This window comes from Pipistrellus hanaki, assembly GCF_964339955.1.
Source record: "Pipistrellus hanaki genome assembly, chromosome: 18".
In the NCBI taxonomy this organism is placed as follows: Eukaryota; Metazoa; Chordata; class Mammalia; order Chiroptera; family Vespertilionidae; genus Pipistrellus; species Pipistrellus hanaki.
In genome coordinates this window covers 18,458,367-18,472,004 of record NC_140520.1, presented here as the reverse complement: position 1 = coordinate 18,472,004, position 13,638 = coordinate 18,458,367, and the positions used below count along the sequence as shown (strand labels likewise).

Here is a 13,638-nt window from a genome sequence, read left to right as displayed (position 1 = left end):
TCCCTCCCTCCCTCTTTGAAATCAATAAAAATATATTAAAATTTTTATTTTAAATTCACACTGAACAAAATCTCTGTGAAATACTTTTTGAGTAAGAACTTCAGTTTTTAGTGTTACAGGGCATGACATAAAGACTGAGGTGGTACTGTTTGGTGTTTTATACCATGGAGAAGCCCCCTTCCAAGACCTGGAGACTGGCAGTGTCTGACCCAGCTTTTGGGCAAAGCAAAGCTGCCCCCTTCCCCCAAACTAACAAACAACAACAACAAAAATCCCCTACATCCTTGTTCTTGGTGGCTGCGTTGACACTTCTGCAATTGGCAACCAGAGTGCCACATCCCCATCAATTGCAGTGTGGCACGTGAATTGGATAATAATAGTAGGAGGAGTGTTGGCATTTGTGACTGGTTTCCTTTTTCCATTAGAGTGGAGTTAACGTTATAAATGACCTATAATCAGGTTCCTCTCACTCAACATGTACCCCGAGTATCGCTTCTTGACTGAGAGAGAAAAATGGAGTCACCACTGGTGCAGGAAATGCATCAGCTCTGTATATCAGGTGGAGTCTCCCTGTGGGTACCCCATGTCTGTCACGGTTTCATGGCAGAGAAAACTTGAAACTGCTGGCCCCGATGTTGATTGGTCTGCTTGCTAAGACAAATGTATTCTCCCCAACTACAAATAGACTTAAGAAGAAATATCTACCTGCAATCAGTCTACAGAAACAAAAATATAAATGCAAATACACAGTGTGAGGCAAAAGTAGGTTTCCAGTTGTGAGTACATGAAACAGAGCTTATGCTTATTATTTATTAATCATTGCATTATTTTCCATACAAACAACTGTAAACCTACTTTCCCCCGTGTGTGTGTGTGTGTGTGTGTGTGTGTGTGTGTGTGTAATGTATAGATTAATAAAAATATAAAGCTTTGATTTCTAAGAGACGGGACTTTAAAAAATTTCTTTTTACATCATTCTCTTTGGAAAGCATGTAGTCCAGTTCTTCCTTTAATTAGGTATTATAAAATACAATGATGTGCCCTGGCTGGGTGGCTCAGTTAGTTGGAGCATTGTCCTGTACCCAAAAAAAGGTTGTGGGTTCGATTCCCAGTCAGGGCACATACCTAGGTGTTGTGGATTCCATCCCTGGTTGGGATGCATACAGGAGGCAACCGATCTGTGTTTGTCTCTCACATTGATGTTTCTCTCTCTTCCTCTTTCTAAAATCAATAAACATAACCTCAGGTGAGGATAAAATAAAATGTGATGGCACATTTCTTTGCCCTTTCTGGGAATGAGACCCTATTCAGTCAGAGGTCTGTGTAGTAAGGTACAGGTCAGTTCTAAGTGCAGGTCATTTACTAGAAAAAAAAAATCCCTGTCCATTGAAAGGTGCACTCTGACTCCCCCAGCAGGGTGCTAATGACACAGAAAGGAACAGACGACACTGAGATTGGATAAGTCTAAGCCATCATGCTTTCTGAAAGCACAGCTAATGTCCTCTGGGTGATGGCTCTGTAGCTTGGATCTGCCATTGAAACATCCTTGTGAGAGAGAAGGCTGACATGACACCCTACTGTCAGCTGACTTCTTCCTGGGGGCAAAGCAGCCAGGGGCCAGTGAAGATGGGCTTCCAGATTGAGGCCTGGAGTCTGAACTGACACACAGTTCATGCTATTTGTGCTTTACCAACCTTGCCAAGCCATCCCGGTGTGCCTCCCTGCAGTTAATCATGCTGAGAACGGCTTGTGGGCAACAGCCTTCCTGCGCCCTGGGCTGGTCTGGGGCTGTAGAAACTTTTTAACACTTTGCCAGCAAGAATTAGAAACACTAGAAACAGCAGAATTAGGGGTTAAAGATTAATTCAGAAATGTCCACATATGCTTTAGGGGGTAGGAGAGAATGACATGTCTGAGGATTGGAGTAAGCAAAATCAGTTTTAGGAAAGAGGGAGTTATGCTGGGATTTAAGGGAATGGAGAATGTGGTGGAGGGAGGGTCAGTGGACATGTCTGTAAGGAGAGCACAAAGGCTCAGGAATAAGCACAGACAATCCCCTTTCCCCTCCACCAGCTCTAGCTATCTCTCTTGCTCTTCTCCAACTTCCTTCCAGATTCCTTTTTTATTTCTCTCTCTCTTCCTTACAATAGAGCTGAATTTTAAGAATAGAACAAATAAATTGGCACAATTAAAAACCAGAAAAGTGAAACCCTGGAACACTGTGACCTGAATTAAGTTGTCATGTTGTTACAGGTTGGCTGGGAATGGCCCTCATGGGGTCAGGAACACATGCCCGCCCCAGGTACAGAATTTAGCATTGGCTGGGCAGGTAAAGTGTGTCTCATCAGTTGCCTTAGAAGCAAGAAACCCTAACTGTCTTTGTGTCACATGAGTGTCTCTTGCCGGATCAGACTGACCTATGGATTCACTCTTCATCATCAAGCTCCTGATTAGTAAATCAAAACAGTACCAGTGTTGGGCTTTTTGTCACTACCCAAGGGGCCAGGGCAGAGCTGGACTCAGCGTCCAGCTTCCCTTTGCTCTGGCCCATCCTTGCTGATGAACCTGGACGTGTGCCCAAGTTCCTGGCTTATTGCCTAGCATCTGGCCAGTAACAGAGTGAGCCCTGGTCAGCTAGGGAAGAAATTAAGCTTACAGGTGCCAGGGTCTCTACTCCACCTTATCAAACCTCCCTCCCCCTCCCATACACAGACACATCTAAAGCTGAATACAAGAGAAAAAAACTAGAAAACTAGGACAGAGCTGACAGCTTGTGGAGATGGGTGTGAAGGGTGCCAGGGAGGGAGGAGGCAGGACAGGACAGAGTTGTGTTTGTTTGTTTGTTTGTTTGTTTGTTTCTTTTAAACTAATGATGGGAAGGATATGAAGACTTATACAATGGCTCTTCTAGCAAAAATGTAATTAGTTGAAGACAATCTGCTGCTGATGTTGGAGCTGGTGGGTTAACGAAGCCTACCCTAATGAGAAAAGCAGTATCTCTCAGAACTGCCTTCACAAACCAGGCCTCTCTTAGATCAAGGCTTGATTATTTCCAGAAAAAAAACTGAATTCTATTTTTGGGGGGTGGCGGAATAAGAGCCACAGCATTTTGTGCTTGGCCCAAGACAAGACTCTTGTAACTGTCAATCTTCTCACTCCCAACCCCCTTTCATGCCAGACAAAGTTTGCTGGCAAGGAATAGGTCTTGGAAGGGATTTCAGTGTATGATGTGCTAATTGTACATGTACGTCATCTCCTCTAGTCCTTAATTCCCTCTTGGGTTTTTTTCCCCCCCTCAAATTTTTTTTTTTAGCTCTAATATGCATCTTCCTTGGATGCCAAAATTGAGTCACAGCTGTAGTGTTAGAGGGATGTGACTGTGGATTCTCACTGTTTTCCTCAGTGTTGTGGGTCAGATGAGTGACAAGTTCAAGGAGGTTTGTAAGCAGAAAGCAATGCAGACAATTTTTGTTAGCCTCTGTATTTGACCAGCATTGAATGACTTTCACTGGGTATGACCATTACCCTTTGGTACCTAACACAAAACATGACCTGCAGGGTTTCTACTACCTTCTCCAAATCTGTTGGCCAGCATTTGTTGAATTTGCAGTTCCCAGTTTCCCTGAAAGTGTTGAAATTCAAGATTTTCTTCCCAGTCTGTCTTCTACATGTATTGTTACATTGTGGAAAATATCCGCCATTCCTCTTAAGTCTCTGATCCCAGCACAAGGGGTTGCAGACAGCAAACAGACCCAAGTCGTGCACATGGGTGGCAGATTGCTCTCAAGGAAACGAGTGAGCATCTGTTGACTGTAGACCCTGAAGATAACAGAGTTCACTTAAAAAACATCTGCCTAAGAACAGATCTCTCCATAGGTTTTCCCACTCTGTTTCAAAATGACAGTCTGACAAGTATCGTCACCCATGGCACAATTAAATTATTGCTTGAAATTATGCATTTAGTCAACCCAATGCTAAGCTTAACTGAAGAAGATTGGAGGTTTATGTGGCAGGCAGTGTAGACAGTTCTGAGTGTGGATGTTTGGGAATCCTCATTTGCGTAACCACAGGAGTTATGTGTGTAGGAGCAAGGCCATTCAGGGCTTAATTTAAAGAATTTGGAAAGTTCTAGAATCAGGGCCCAGACTACAGTGGTGGGCCCCTTTCTACTCAAGGTCATGGAATACATAAGTAAGATCAGCGGTTAAATCTTTGGCCTCATACTACTGCATAAACTTGGGCAAGTTATTTAACCCCTCTTATCCTCTGTTTTCTCATTTAAAAATGGAAATAGTAATTCTACTACTTATAATTGTGGGTACGATTAAATAAAACAATGAATGTAATTCACTATGTGCTCTGTTTGTCACATGGTGAGTAAGTTACAAATGGTAGTTATTATCTCTCCAATATGTGATATGTAAGAACAAGGCAATTTATGCCTAGAATTGCAAAATAAAGCAGGAATTCAGGGGAGAAATTGAGCACATAGGATGGATTGGTGTAGGAAGCAGAGAAAAGCTTTCACAATGGTTTGTAGCATTTAATATATTCACAAAACAAACCATCAGCTATGTATGACTGTCACCTCTCTAAGTAGAGGGACAGTGCCATTGGAGATCCCACTGTGAGAGAAGAACAGGCAGGAATCCTAAGCAATGACACACCAGACCTAATGGCAGTTATGAAGATAAAGGTGGTACCTCTCTGTGTAGGGCAAGAATGTGACCAAGTCCACACAATATGAAGGGCCTTCCACCTGTCCCAACTATCATCTCTGAATAGCACAGCCATTAAGGGCCCCTCTCAAGCTGTATTTGGGGAGGAAACAGACTTTTGAAATCTTCACTAGTTTAGAGAGTGACATTGGTGAATATGTACCAAATTCAGAGAAATCTTGACATTTTGAATCTCTCTTCCCTTGTGTTCCCAATTGTTTTCATCTGAAGTCTTGAACCCCCCAGGGCATTGGTGTCATCCCCCACCCCTCCCAGGTGCCTTGCCTAAGGTCTGCCCTCAGTGACTAGTTTTGAATAGTGATTTTCATTTGCTCAGCTCCAGCTGCTGCCCACGAAGTGACTATATCTCTGATAACTTCTCTCTTCCCCTTGAGCTGGACTATCTGACTTTGAGGAAATGGGGAGAAGAAGGGTTTAACAACTCCATTATGTTCAGAAAGGAAGAGGGTTCAAGTGTAATGGTCATTAGCATATACTGTGCCAGCTGCCTCTTCTGTTACTTGTTCAGTAATTCCCGTAACAGTCGGTCCTAATGGAGCAGATTATTGTTATTATTTTATTTCATGAAGATCACCTACTGCATAAAAACAAAGAGGAAAGGAAGAAAGAAACGTGGCCAAGAGTAGGCACTGAGTGTTACCCAGCGGGAGTGTTTCTTTATTGGCTTCATGCTTGGCTTGTGAAGATTTGCAGGGCTGGTGCACAAAGCCCATGGAGGCAGCCTGTCTCATGCAGCTCTGCTGTGGGTTTGCTGAGACAGCGACCTGGGGTGCTCTTGCTTTTGTGTGGACTCTTTTATCTCCTAGCCTGCCTGTCACACATTCATGCATGTGCATACATGCACATAACCACACATGTGGTTATTGGTGTTGTCTTAACACAACACCGATTAGGGGTCCATCATAATGTCTGTCTAGGCAGCAGCATCTCAGAACATGGTTAAGTCTATATCTAGAGGGATGCGAAGACTTCAGCTTTGCCCCTGTCACCTGATTCCTCTGCTGCCAGCTCGGCAGGGGCTAGGCCACTCTTTGGAATTAGAGGGTCTATTAGGGTCACCTTGGACCTAGAAAACTCAGCCCATAACAAGTTGCTTCTCTCTCACCCTACTTTTCACAGTGCCAGTTGGCCTTAGCATTCTCATTAAACGATAGACAGGTCAAATCAAAGGACAGGTCCCTGAAGCTGCTAATGATTAGACAGCCTGAGCAACTTATGAGCAAATGCACTCCTTTGCTTTTGCTCTGGGACAGAAAAGTGAAGGCTCTGAGGCAAGAAAAATCCCAAGAACCAAAAAAGCAGCTCTATAAAAAGAATCTGAAAGAGAACAACTTGAAATAGCCCAGGCTGACTCCCGCACGCTAGCCTCCGGCCACTTCCCTGTAGGGCTTCAGGCTGTCATTAGATGAAACTCCCAAAGGCTCATGAAGAAACTGAAGACAAACTTTGCAAATTAAAGACATAGATAGTGATCAAACCTAACAGAATTAAAACTTTTAGACATAGAAACAAAAATGTAAAGCTATACAGTTGAGTTTCCTCCTGAGAAAACTCCAGGTTCTTTGGCTTCTTTGTTCGGAAGGACCCTCAAATGTCAATCAGCCTGACCTGGAAGATCCTTATTAGAAATTGCCTCTTGCTTATGGAAAATTGCCTGGTCCTTACCTTTACCCAACAAATCACATTTTAGTGAGAGGAAATATTGGAGGGACATCCTATTTCTTTCTTAAGGTTTGGATACTTGACATAGAAGAATGGGGAAGAGGTTTTGAAGCATGCTACAGTGGCACCATGCTCCTGTGAGAGGCTAACCAGGCAGGTGGTCTGTCCCCTGCCAGTGGGATGTGCAGTTCACATCAGAAGCCCCAGAAGACATATTGAAACCTCTGAATTAACGTGGTGGCCCATGGCAACTGAAAGGCATTTCCACATGATTAAAGACTTCTGAAAGCCCCCAAGGGGAGGTAATGTTCCTAATAATTTATAAATTGAACCCTGTACTTAATATGCTTAAAGTGTTTCTCTTGTCTTCCATTTGGGAAGGAGATGGGCAGGGGATAATGGATTTCTATTCACCAGCCATCACAGAAAAGGGAATTTGCCGGAAGCACAAACCAAGGAGCTTTCTCTTCTAGTTTAGGTGATGCCTTCTAGCAGTAAAAGGAGCCTCAAGGTCAAGAACTTGTTACTACAATTTCAATGACATCATCTGATTCCAAAGGCCTTATTGTGCCTTTGGAGAAGTGGGTAGGTTGGCTTATGGGGACTTCATGGCCCACCTTGAAAGGAGAGGTTCCATTATTTTCTTTGTCTGCAGTTTCTGGCTTTACTGGGCAGGAATTTCTCACAGACATGTTCTCTACAGTCAGTTTACCTGTTTTGAAGTATTTCTAGTTCTCCTAGGACCAGTGTTACACTCAGGACATGTTCAGGTTGGAAGATTTAGTGTCTTTCTTTCAATCACTTCATTTGATAGATGAAGGCTTTAGGTAGATTCAGAAAGTTATGCATCATCATTCCACTGGTTAGCCCTATTTTTATGTTCATCTTATTAGTAATTTGGGTCTTGTTTTCCATTGGGCTCATAGAAACACAATGATGGACAAGACTTTAAAAAGTCACCTATCTACCTCATCCTTTCCTTACCCCTGGTCCATTGGAATGTAGATTAGAATATGATCAGCATTGCCCATGTGGGCTTTAGTTTTTCTCCTCTTGGTCTCTTTCCTTTGAAAGCCAGAGACAGGTGTGAGTGATCATTGTCATACATGAGAGGGGATCTGTTCCCGGACCTTCAGGTTTGTTAATTGGGAGAAATAGTTGACATGAGCTACCAAACTTGTCTATTTGAATCTTATTTTGTTAGCCACCCTTTAATTTCCTTTTGAATATCAGTGGAATTCAGTATGTCCAGTTGTCTTGAGGGATAATTAATTATGTCTCGGATTCACTCTTCTAGTTCCTCCTAGGGTGAAACTAAGCTTTGAAATGTGAGCTGATTAATTGGCTGTAGTCCCTTGACAGATGGTAGCTGGAAACAAAAATCGCAGCTTTTCCATTTCTTTGCCAAGGATTCACAAAATCCAGGTGATATCCCAAGTGTTGATGACATTGATAGATCCAGATTCTTTATTTTGAGATCTATGGATCATATGACACTGATTTGGAATAAGAGAAAAAGTCCACTCACCCCTAAGATGTTACCTAGTGTGCCATCTAGTCTAAGATCTCTTTACCTATCCCAGTTTCTTCTCTTGGAAGAAGAATAATGACTGCCTATTTCTAGCCCCTGTGAGCTGTTTTTTATCTTCTTTTGTTTCTGCATTTACCTTTAAAAATGAGTTATACAGATTACTCCCTCTAACTCCAATGTAAACTCCATGAGATCAGAACCTGTTCCTGTATTAGTCTGGCAGAATCCCCAAAACAGTGACCACTAGCAAAATGCCTTGCTAAAGTGAGTAGATACTTGTTGAATGATTGAGGAATGAATTGAATGAATGAGTCACATAAGCAACTGACTTATATAAGCTTTGCTTGCAGGCCCATAGAAGATGTCCATATTGAAATATATCAAAATTTACCTCTACTTCCCTCCTTTCTTCCATCTCTTTCTTTTACAATTATTAAAAACCTGCTATGTGCCATGCACTGGGCTTAACCTTGGACCTTGGTGGTTCCTGCTCTCATGAAGTCTAAAACTTAGATGAGATGGACAAGCAAATCAAAGGTAAATGTCCTTGTGGTTAGAGTCATATGGAGGATTCTATGGGAAGTTCAGCGAGATTAGGGAAACATTTCCTGAGGTTACATCACTAAATTCACTTTGAAGGACAAGAAGGAGTTAACTGAGGTAGGGAGGGAGGTGTGACCCATACTCAGAACCAATACACAGGTCAGATAATGAGACTGCCTCTGGTTGACTTACATGACTGGGCTAAGCAGAGAAGGGAGATCTGCCAAGCATGTTCTATTCCTGGGCAATCACCATCGGTGTTACAGAAAAGATTCTAAAATCTGCAAATTACCTGACAAACCTCATGCTATTCTCTAGGGTAAGGGCCAAAAATGTCAGTGTCATAATAAAATAAAAGCCGATTTCATTTGTTTGATCTCTGTTAAAGCCAGTAGAAACGATTTATTGATTTTTAAAGAAAACATATTTTTAAATGCCATTTTTTTTTTTGCAAGCAACTTGTTAATAGATGTGGAGTTCTCATATACCCCAAATGTACTTCTAGTTACAAAATGTTCACAGTTTTGAGGAAAATCAATAGAATAATCAGAAAACTCATGGAAAGATGAACAAAGAGCAAAATAATTTCATATCATGCAGTCAGTGTTATTATTTTTTAAAATATATTTTTATTGATTTGAGAGAGAGAGGGGGAGAAACATTGATCCATTGCCTTCTATACGCCCCCTACTGGGATTGAGTCTGAAACCTAGACATGTGCCCTGACTAGGAATTGAGTCTGTTACCTCTCAGTACATGGGACAGCATTCAACCAACTGGCAAGTGGTATTTTTTTTAAGATTTATAGTTTGCAACTTGTTTCACTTGGATTCAGATGTTCCTTAATTTTGTTATGTTCTTAATGCCATGAAAGCAAACTAAGACACATAAATGAAGAATATGCTCCGAACACAGCTAAGGTAATAACAGAAACTCAGAGCGAGGGTCGCGTGTGTGAAGAACTCTTGGCACTTTCTATAGATCCATTATGATTTCTTTCAAATCAGCTAATGAAACAAAGAGGTAGGGCAAGTGGAATGAAAAGAAAGCTTGGGCCAAGAGCTGTAACTAGGAGCTTCCTGATAACCAAGTTGAAGAAAGAAAGGCAAATTGCCCATATCTTCTTGTCTGACAAAAGCCAAGTCTGCTGGGAGCTCCATGCTTTCAACCCCAAACAGACTTCCACCTGGATGTGAGCATGAGCACATGACAACATAATGTGTATTCTAGCTCCCATTAAGTCATCATGTTTTTTACAAAATAAATTAGTCCTGAGTGCCTAGGCAGACACCTGGAAATGGGAATTCCACAATAACCTAACAGAACAGTCCGTCCCATGAAAGAGTAGTGAACGAGAATCTAGCTTTGTCGTTTCTCTGGGCCTTGTTTCTTCATCAGTAAAGGGGGAGCTGAACCTAGGGAGTTTCAGTGAGTCTCACAGTTGAACCAAAACACAGATTTCTTTGTTGAAATTCAACTAAGTTGAAGGCCTAATGGTTTCCTCAGGCAGGGAGTGATGTGTGACCTGAAAATGGGAGTGTGGATTCCCCACTATCGATGGGTCCTGGGTGGAACACCTCTTGGGTGCTTAGTCCAAGGTTGTGTGTTGATGACAGTGCTGTCTGACCCACAGTCAGCTGGATGGGCACTTTGAATAAGTCCTCTTTTCCTTGAAGTGAGGATGGATGTTGGAGGAATTAGGATTGTGAGATATATGCCAGGAATGAAGCTCATTCAGGATGACTGTGGTCATGTGGGTTGGAGTGGGGCTCTGAAGTGGCAATCTCTTTGTCCCCATTTCAGTCCTAGTCATATGCTGTGTGACTTTGGGCAAGTTGGGTTTTATTGTGTATTTTTCTCTCTGTGCCTTAGCCTTTTCACATGTAAAATAGGGAACATGTAATCTAAATAAATAGTTTAATTCTACCCCTTAGAGTTAAAAGTGTGAAGAAATTAAAACACATGTCTGATACAGGGTAAGACCCCAAAGTAGGCGATTGTTCTCTTTTTATCCCTGCACTAGAGGCCCAGTCGTGTAAGGGGCTTGGCCCTCGCAGCCCCTTGCAGCCCCAGCTGGCCCTTGCAGTCCTGGCTTTATTGGGAAAGTCATCCTGATGGATATCTGGATGGTTTGCTGTTTGGTGTAATTAGCATATTATCTCTTTATTATATAGGAAAATATCAGGAAACAACCTAATACTGATCTTCCAACCCTGCAGTGGCCATCTGAAATGAGAATTAGGGGGAAGGGGGATGAGTGGAAGGGACTCTGAAACTTCTGTGTTAGCAGGAAAGATGGTGTTTAAACCATTCTTCAGAGATGGATGTTTATGCTGCTTTTAGAACTCTTTAGGGAATGAAATTACCTCTTGCTTGCACAGACCTAATTCAGTGTCTGACAACTTTTCTCACTCTGCAAGTTTTTCTTCCTGTGTGGCTTAGTTACCTATTGTTGCAGTTTTAGTTTGAGGTGAAGGGAAGGATATGGGTCTGACACTGAGATACGGGGTTGATCTGCAGAAAACCTATTGAGCTGGACTCAGCATTCCCTTCTCAGCAAACTGGTGTGGGCTCAGATGTGGTACTTTCTAAGCCCCAAAGACTCTTGTGAGCAAATCTGCAGGAACCTGGATGGAGGGTGGAGGACAGGGCAACAGGAAGTTAGCAAGGAGCCAGGATTTGGGGCTGTGGACTCTCACCCCAGCTGTAACCTGAGCAGCTTCCTGTTTATGCTTGCTCTGTACTTGCATAAGAGATTTCACCAGGAGGAGTTCCATAGATAAAAGAGACATTTGAAAGCCTAGAGGCCCCAATAAGCCACCTGTTGCTTCTTATCTCAGTTCCTCTGTGCTGCCTGTTCAAAAGTGGCAACATAGTGTGTGTGTGTGTGTGTGTGTGTGTGTGTGTGTGTGTTTTGTGTACGTTTTTGTGTGTATATTTTGTGAATGTGTATATGTGTGTGTTTGTGTTGTTAATGTGTGTTTTTATATATGTATGTTTTTTTGTGTGTGTGTTGGTGTGTGTGTGTGTGTGTGTGTGTGTGTGTGCACATGTTTCTTTGCTCACAGTAATGATAGAAGATGGAGGGGAAAATGGGAAGATTTACTGGGAGAGAAACTATAAATCCAAGACATGATGATTATAAGATTGGAAAAAGTCCCCTTTAAGAAGTATGGGGGAATAGTATTGACTCAGCCTGTGGGGTTTCCATTTCCAGCCTGTATGATGGGACTGCAGTGATTGAAGCCCAATATTGATCAAGAGAGGAGCCATGTGACATACCCCCACCTAATGAAATAAGTTTGGAGGGACATGGACCAAATAAAGGAGTGGTTACAGTTGTACATGGGACAATTTATGTCCTCTGGGTGCTGAGCAGAACAGGCTTGCCAGACTTTCCCTCCCAACCCTGTTCTGGGTAGGTGTCCAGGGAGGGGCTCCATCTAAGAGCAGTGCATCCTTATCTCTGACAAACTCTCAGTTCCTGGCCTCAGAGGGTAGACTTGGAGCATAAGGTTCAGAAGAAAGCTCTCCTGCCAGCCTGACAGGGCAGGAGTCTCTGGAGACGCAGTGAGAATGGGAGCATCACTCTGGCTAGTGGGGGTGGGAGAAGGCTGTCTTCCAGGGCAGTGGTGACCCAAAAGTCATGCCGCACAATTGGATAGAAACTTCCCTTTAGAATGGTCCATGGTCTCTCCTGCTGGGCAGTCACTTTGATGGAAATACTTAAGGTTAAGCTGAGGATGGCCTTGATTCTGTGGGATACACTCTATTGGGCACTTTACACTATTACCTGACTTAGTCCTGACCACCACCCTGTGAGGGTGTCTCTTCTCCATCACACAGATTGGGAACCTGAGGTTTCGAATTTAGAGGACTCGCTGATCATTGGTGAAGCCAAAGTAAAAATATGTACAGAATTGATTTTCAGATGTGAGAGAAGGAGAAACTAGATCCCCTCACATTGCTAAAGGAATTGGTCTGAAAGTAGCTTTGCATGGATCAGATTTGCCTTAACAGACTAACCCTACCCCTTATTTCTGAAGCTGAAACACACACATATACAATCACAAAGATGTCTTTATTCTAATTGTTTGAAAGCAGTTGTGGAACACTTGAAATGTGATGCACTGGTCATCCCAGTCCCATCTTTCTTTCACCTCAAACACAAGTTACAGCAGACTGTCCCTTTTTTGCTAAGCGACACTTGTTACAAGTGCTTCTTGCACCTGAATGAACTAATGAGTGACTGGTGGTGGTAGCAGAGGAGAGATGCCTCTCTTAGGGACGAGCTCACCATCCCCCACCTCCATCTGCTTTCCTCTCTCCAGGGTGGCATGATTGCGTTGCTGCTGTCCATCTTGTGCCTGGTGATGATCCTGTACACTCGCCGCCGCTGGTGTAAACGCCGCCGGGTCCCCCAACCCCAGAAGAGTGCCAGTGCTGAGGCAGCCAACGAGATCCACTACATCCCCTCTGTGCTGATTGGCGGGCATGGACGGGAGAGTCTGCGCAACGCCCGCGTGCAAGGCCACAACTCCAGCGGCACGCTGAGCATCCGGGAGACACCCATCCTGGATGGCTATGAGTACGACATCACCGACCTACGCCACCACCTGCAGAGGGAGTGCATGAATGGAGGGGAGGACTTTGCCAGCCAGGTCACCCGCACCCTTGACTCCCTGCAGGGCTGCAATGAGAAGACCAGCATGGACCTCACACCAGGTGGGAACTCCTTGAGAATATGGGTTAGATCATTAGTGTCTCAGATTCCGCGTAACTCCTAGCCTGGTGCTAAGCCCATCAAGTAGCCCTGTGCTGCTCCAGGGTTACAAAGTCAGCTGCTTTCAGAAAGCGAGCAGATCGCACAAACATGTGAATGAGCTGGATGCCAGACGATAGGGACTGGTGCAGACTGTGGCAATGAGAAACCATATTCTGAGTGAATACACTCAAATCACATTCTATAGTCTGTATCTAGTTAAAGGGCCACACTTGGTGTCCCTATCCACACAGAATTAGTTTAATTGAACTTCCAGTTGGAATCACTTTTCCTTCACTCTTTTCACAACTTTGTGGTCTCCTAGAAATCAAAGTATTTCTGTCTCTGCCAACCTCTCACTTGAAAGGTTCCTTATTTTAATTCTGTGAAAACTCCACTTC

At 43.3% G+C, this 13,638-nt stretch overlaps 1 protein-coding gene across 4 annotated transcripts in view; it reads left to right on the top strand.

Annotated features, from left to right (window-relative positions):
• Positions 1 to 13,638, top strand: part of ASTN1 (astrotactin 1) — a gene marked incomplete at its 3' end in the record, with an annotated part of 255,598 nt that overhangs the window by 110,129 nt on the left and 131,831 nt on the right. For all 4 annotated transcript variants that reach the window (XM_084866119.1, XM_084866117.1, XM_084866118.1 and 1 more), the window contains exon 3: positions 12,807 to 13,200. In XM_084866119.1, coding sequence (XP_084722245.1) covers positions 12,807 to 13,200 — 394 coding nt within the window. The remainder of the gene's footprint in view (positions 1 to 12,806; positions 13,201 to 13,638) is intronic.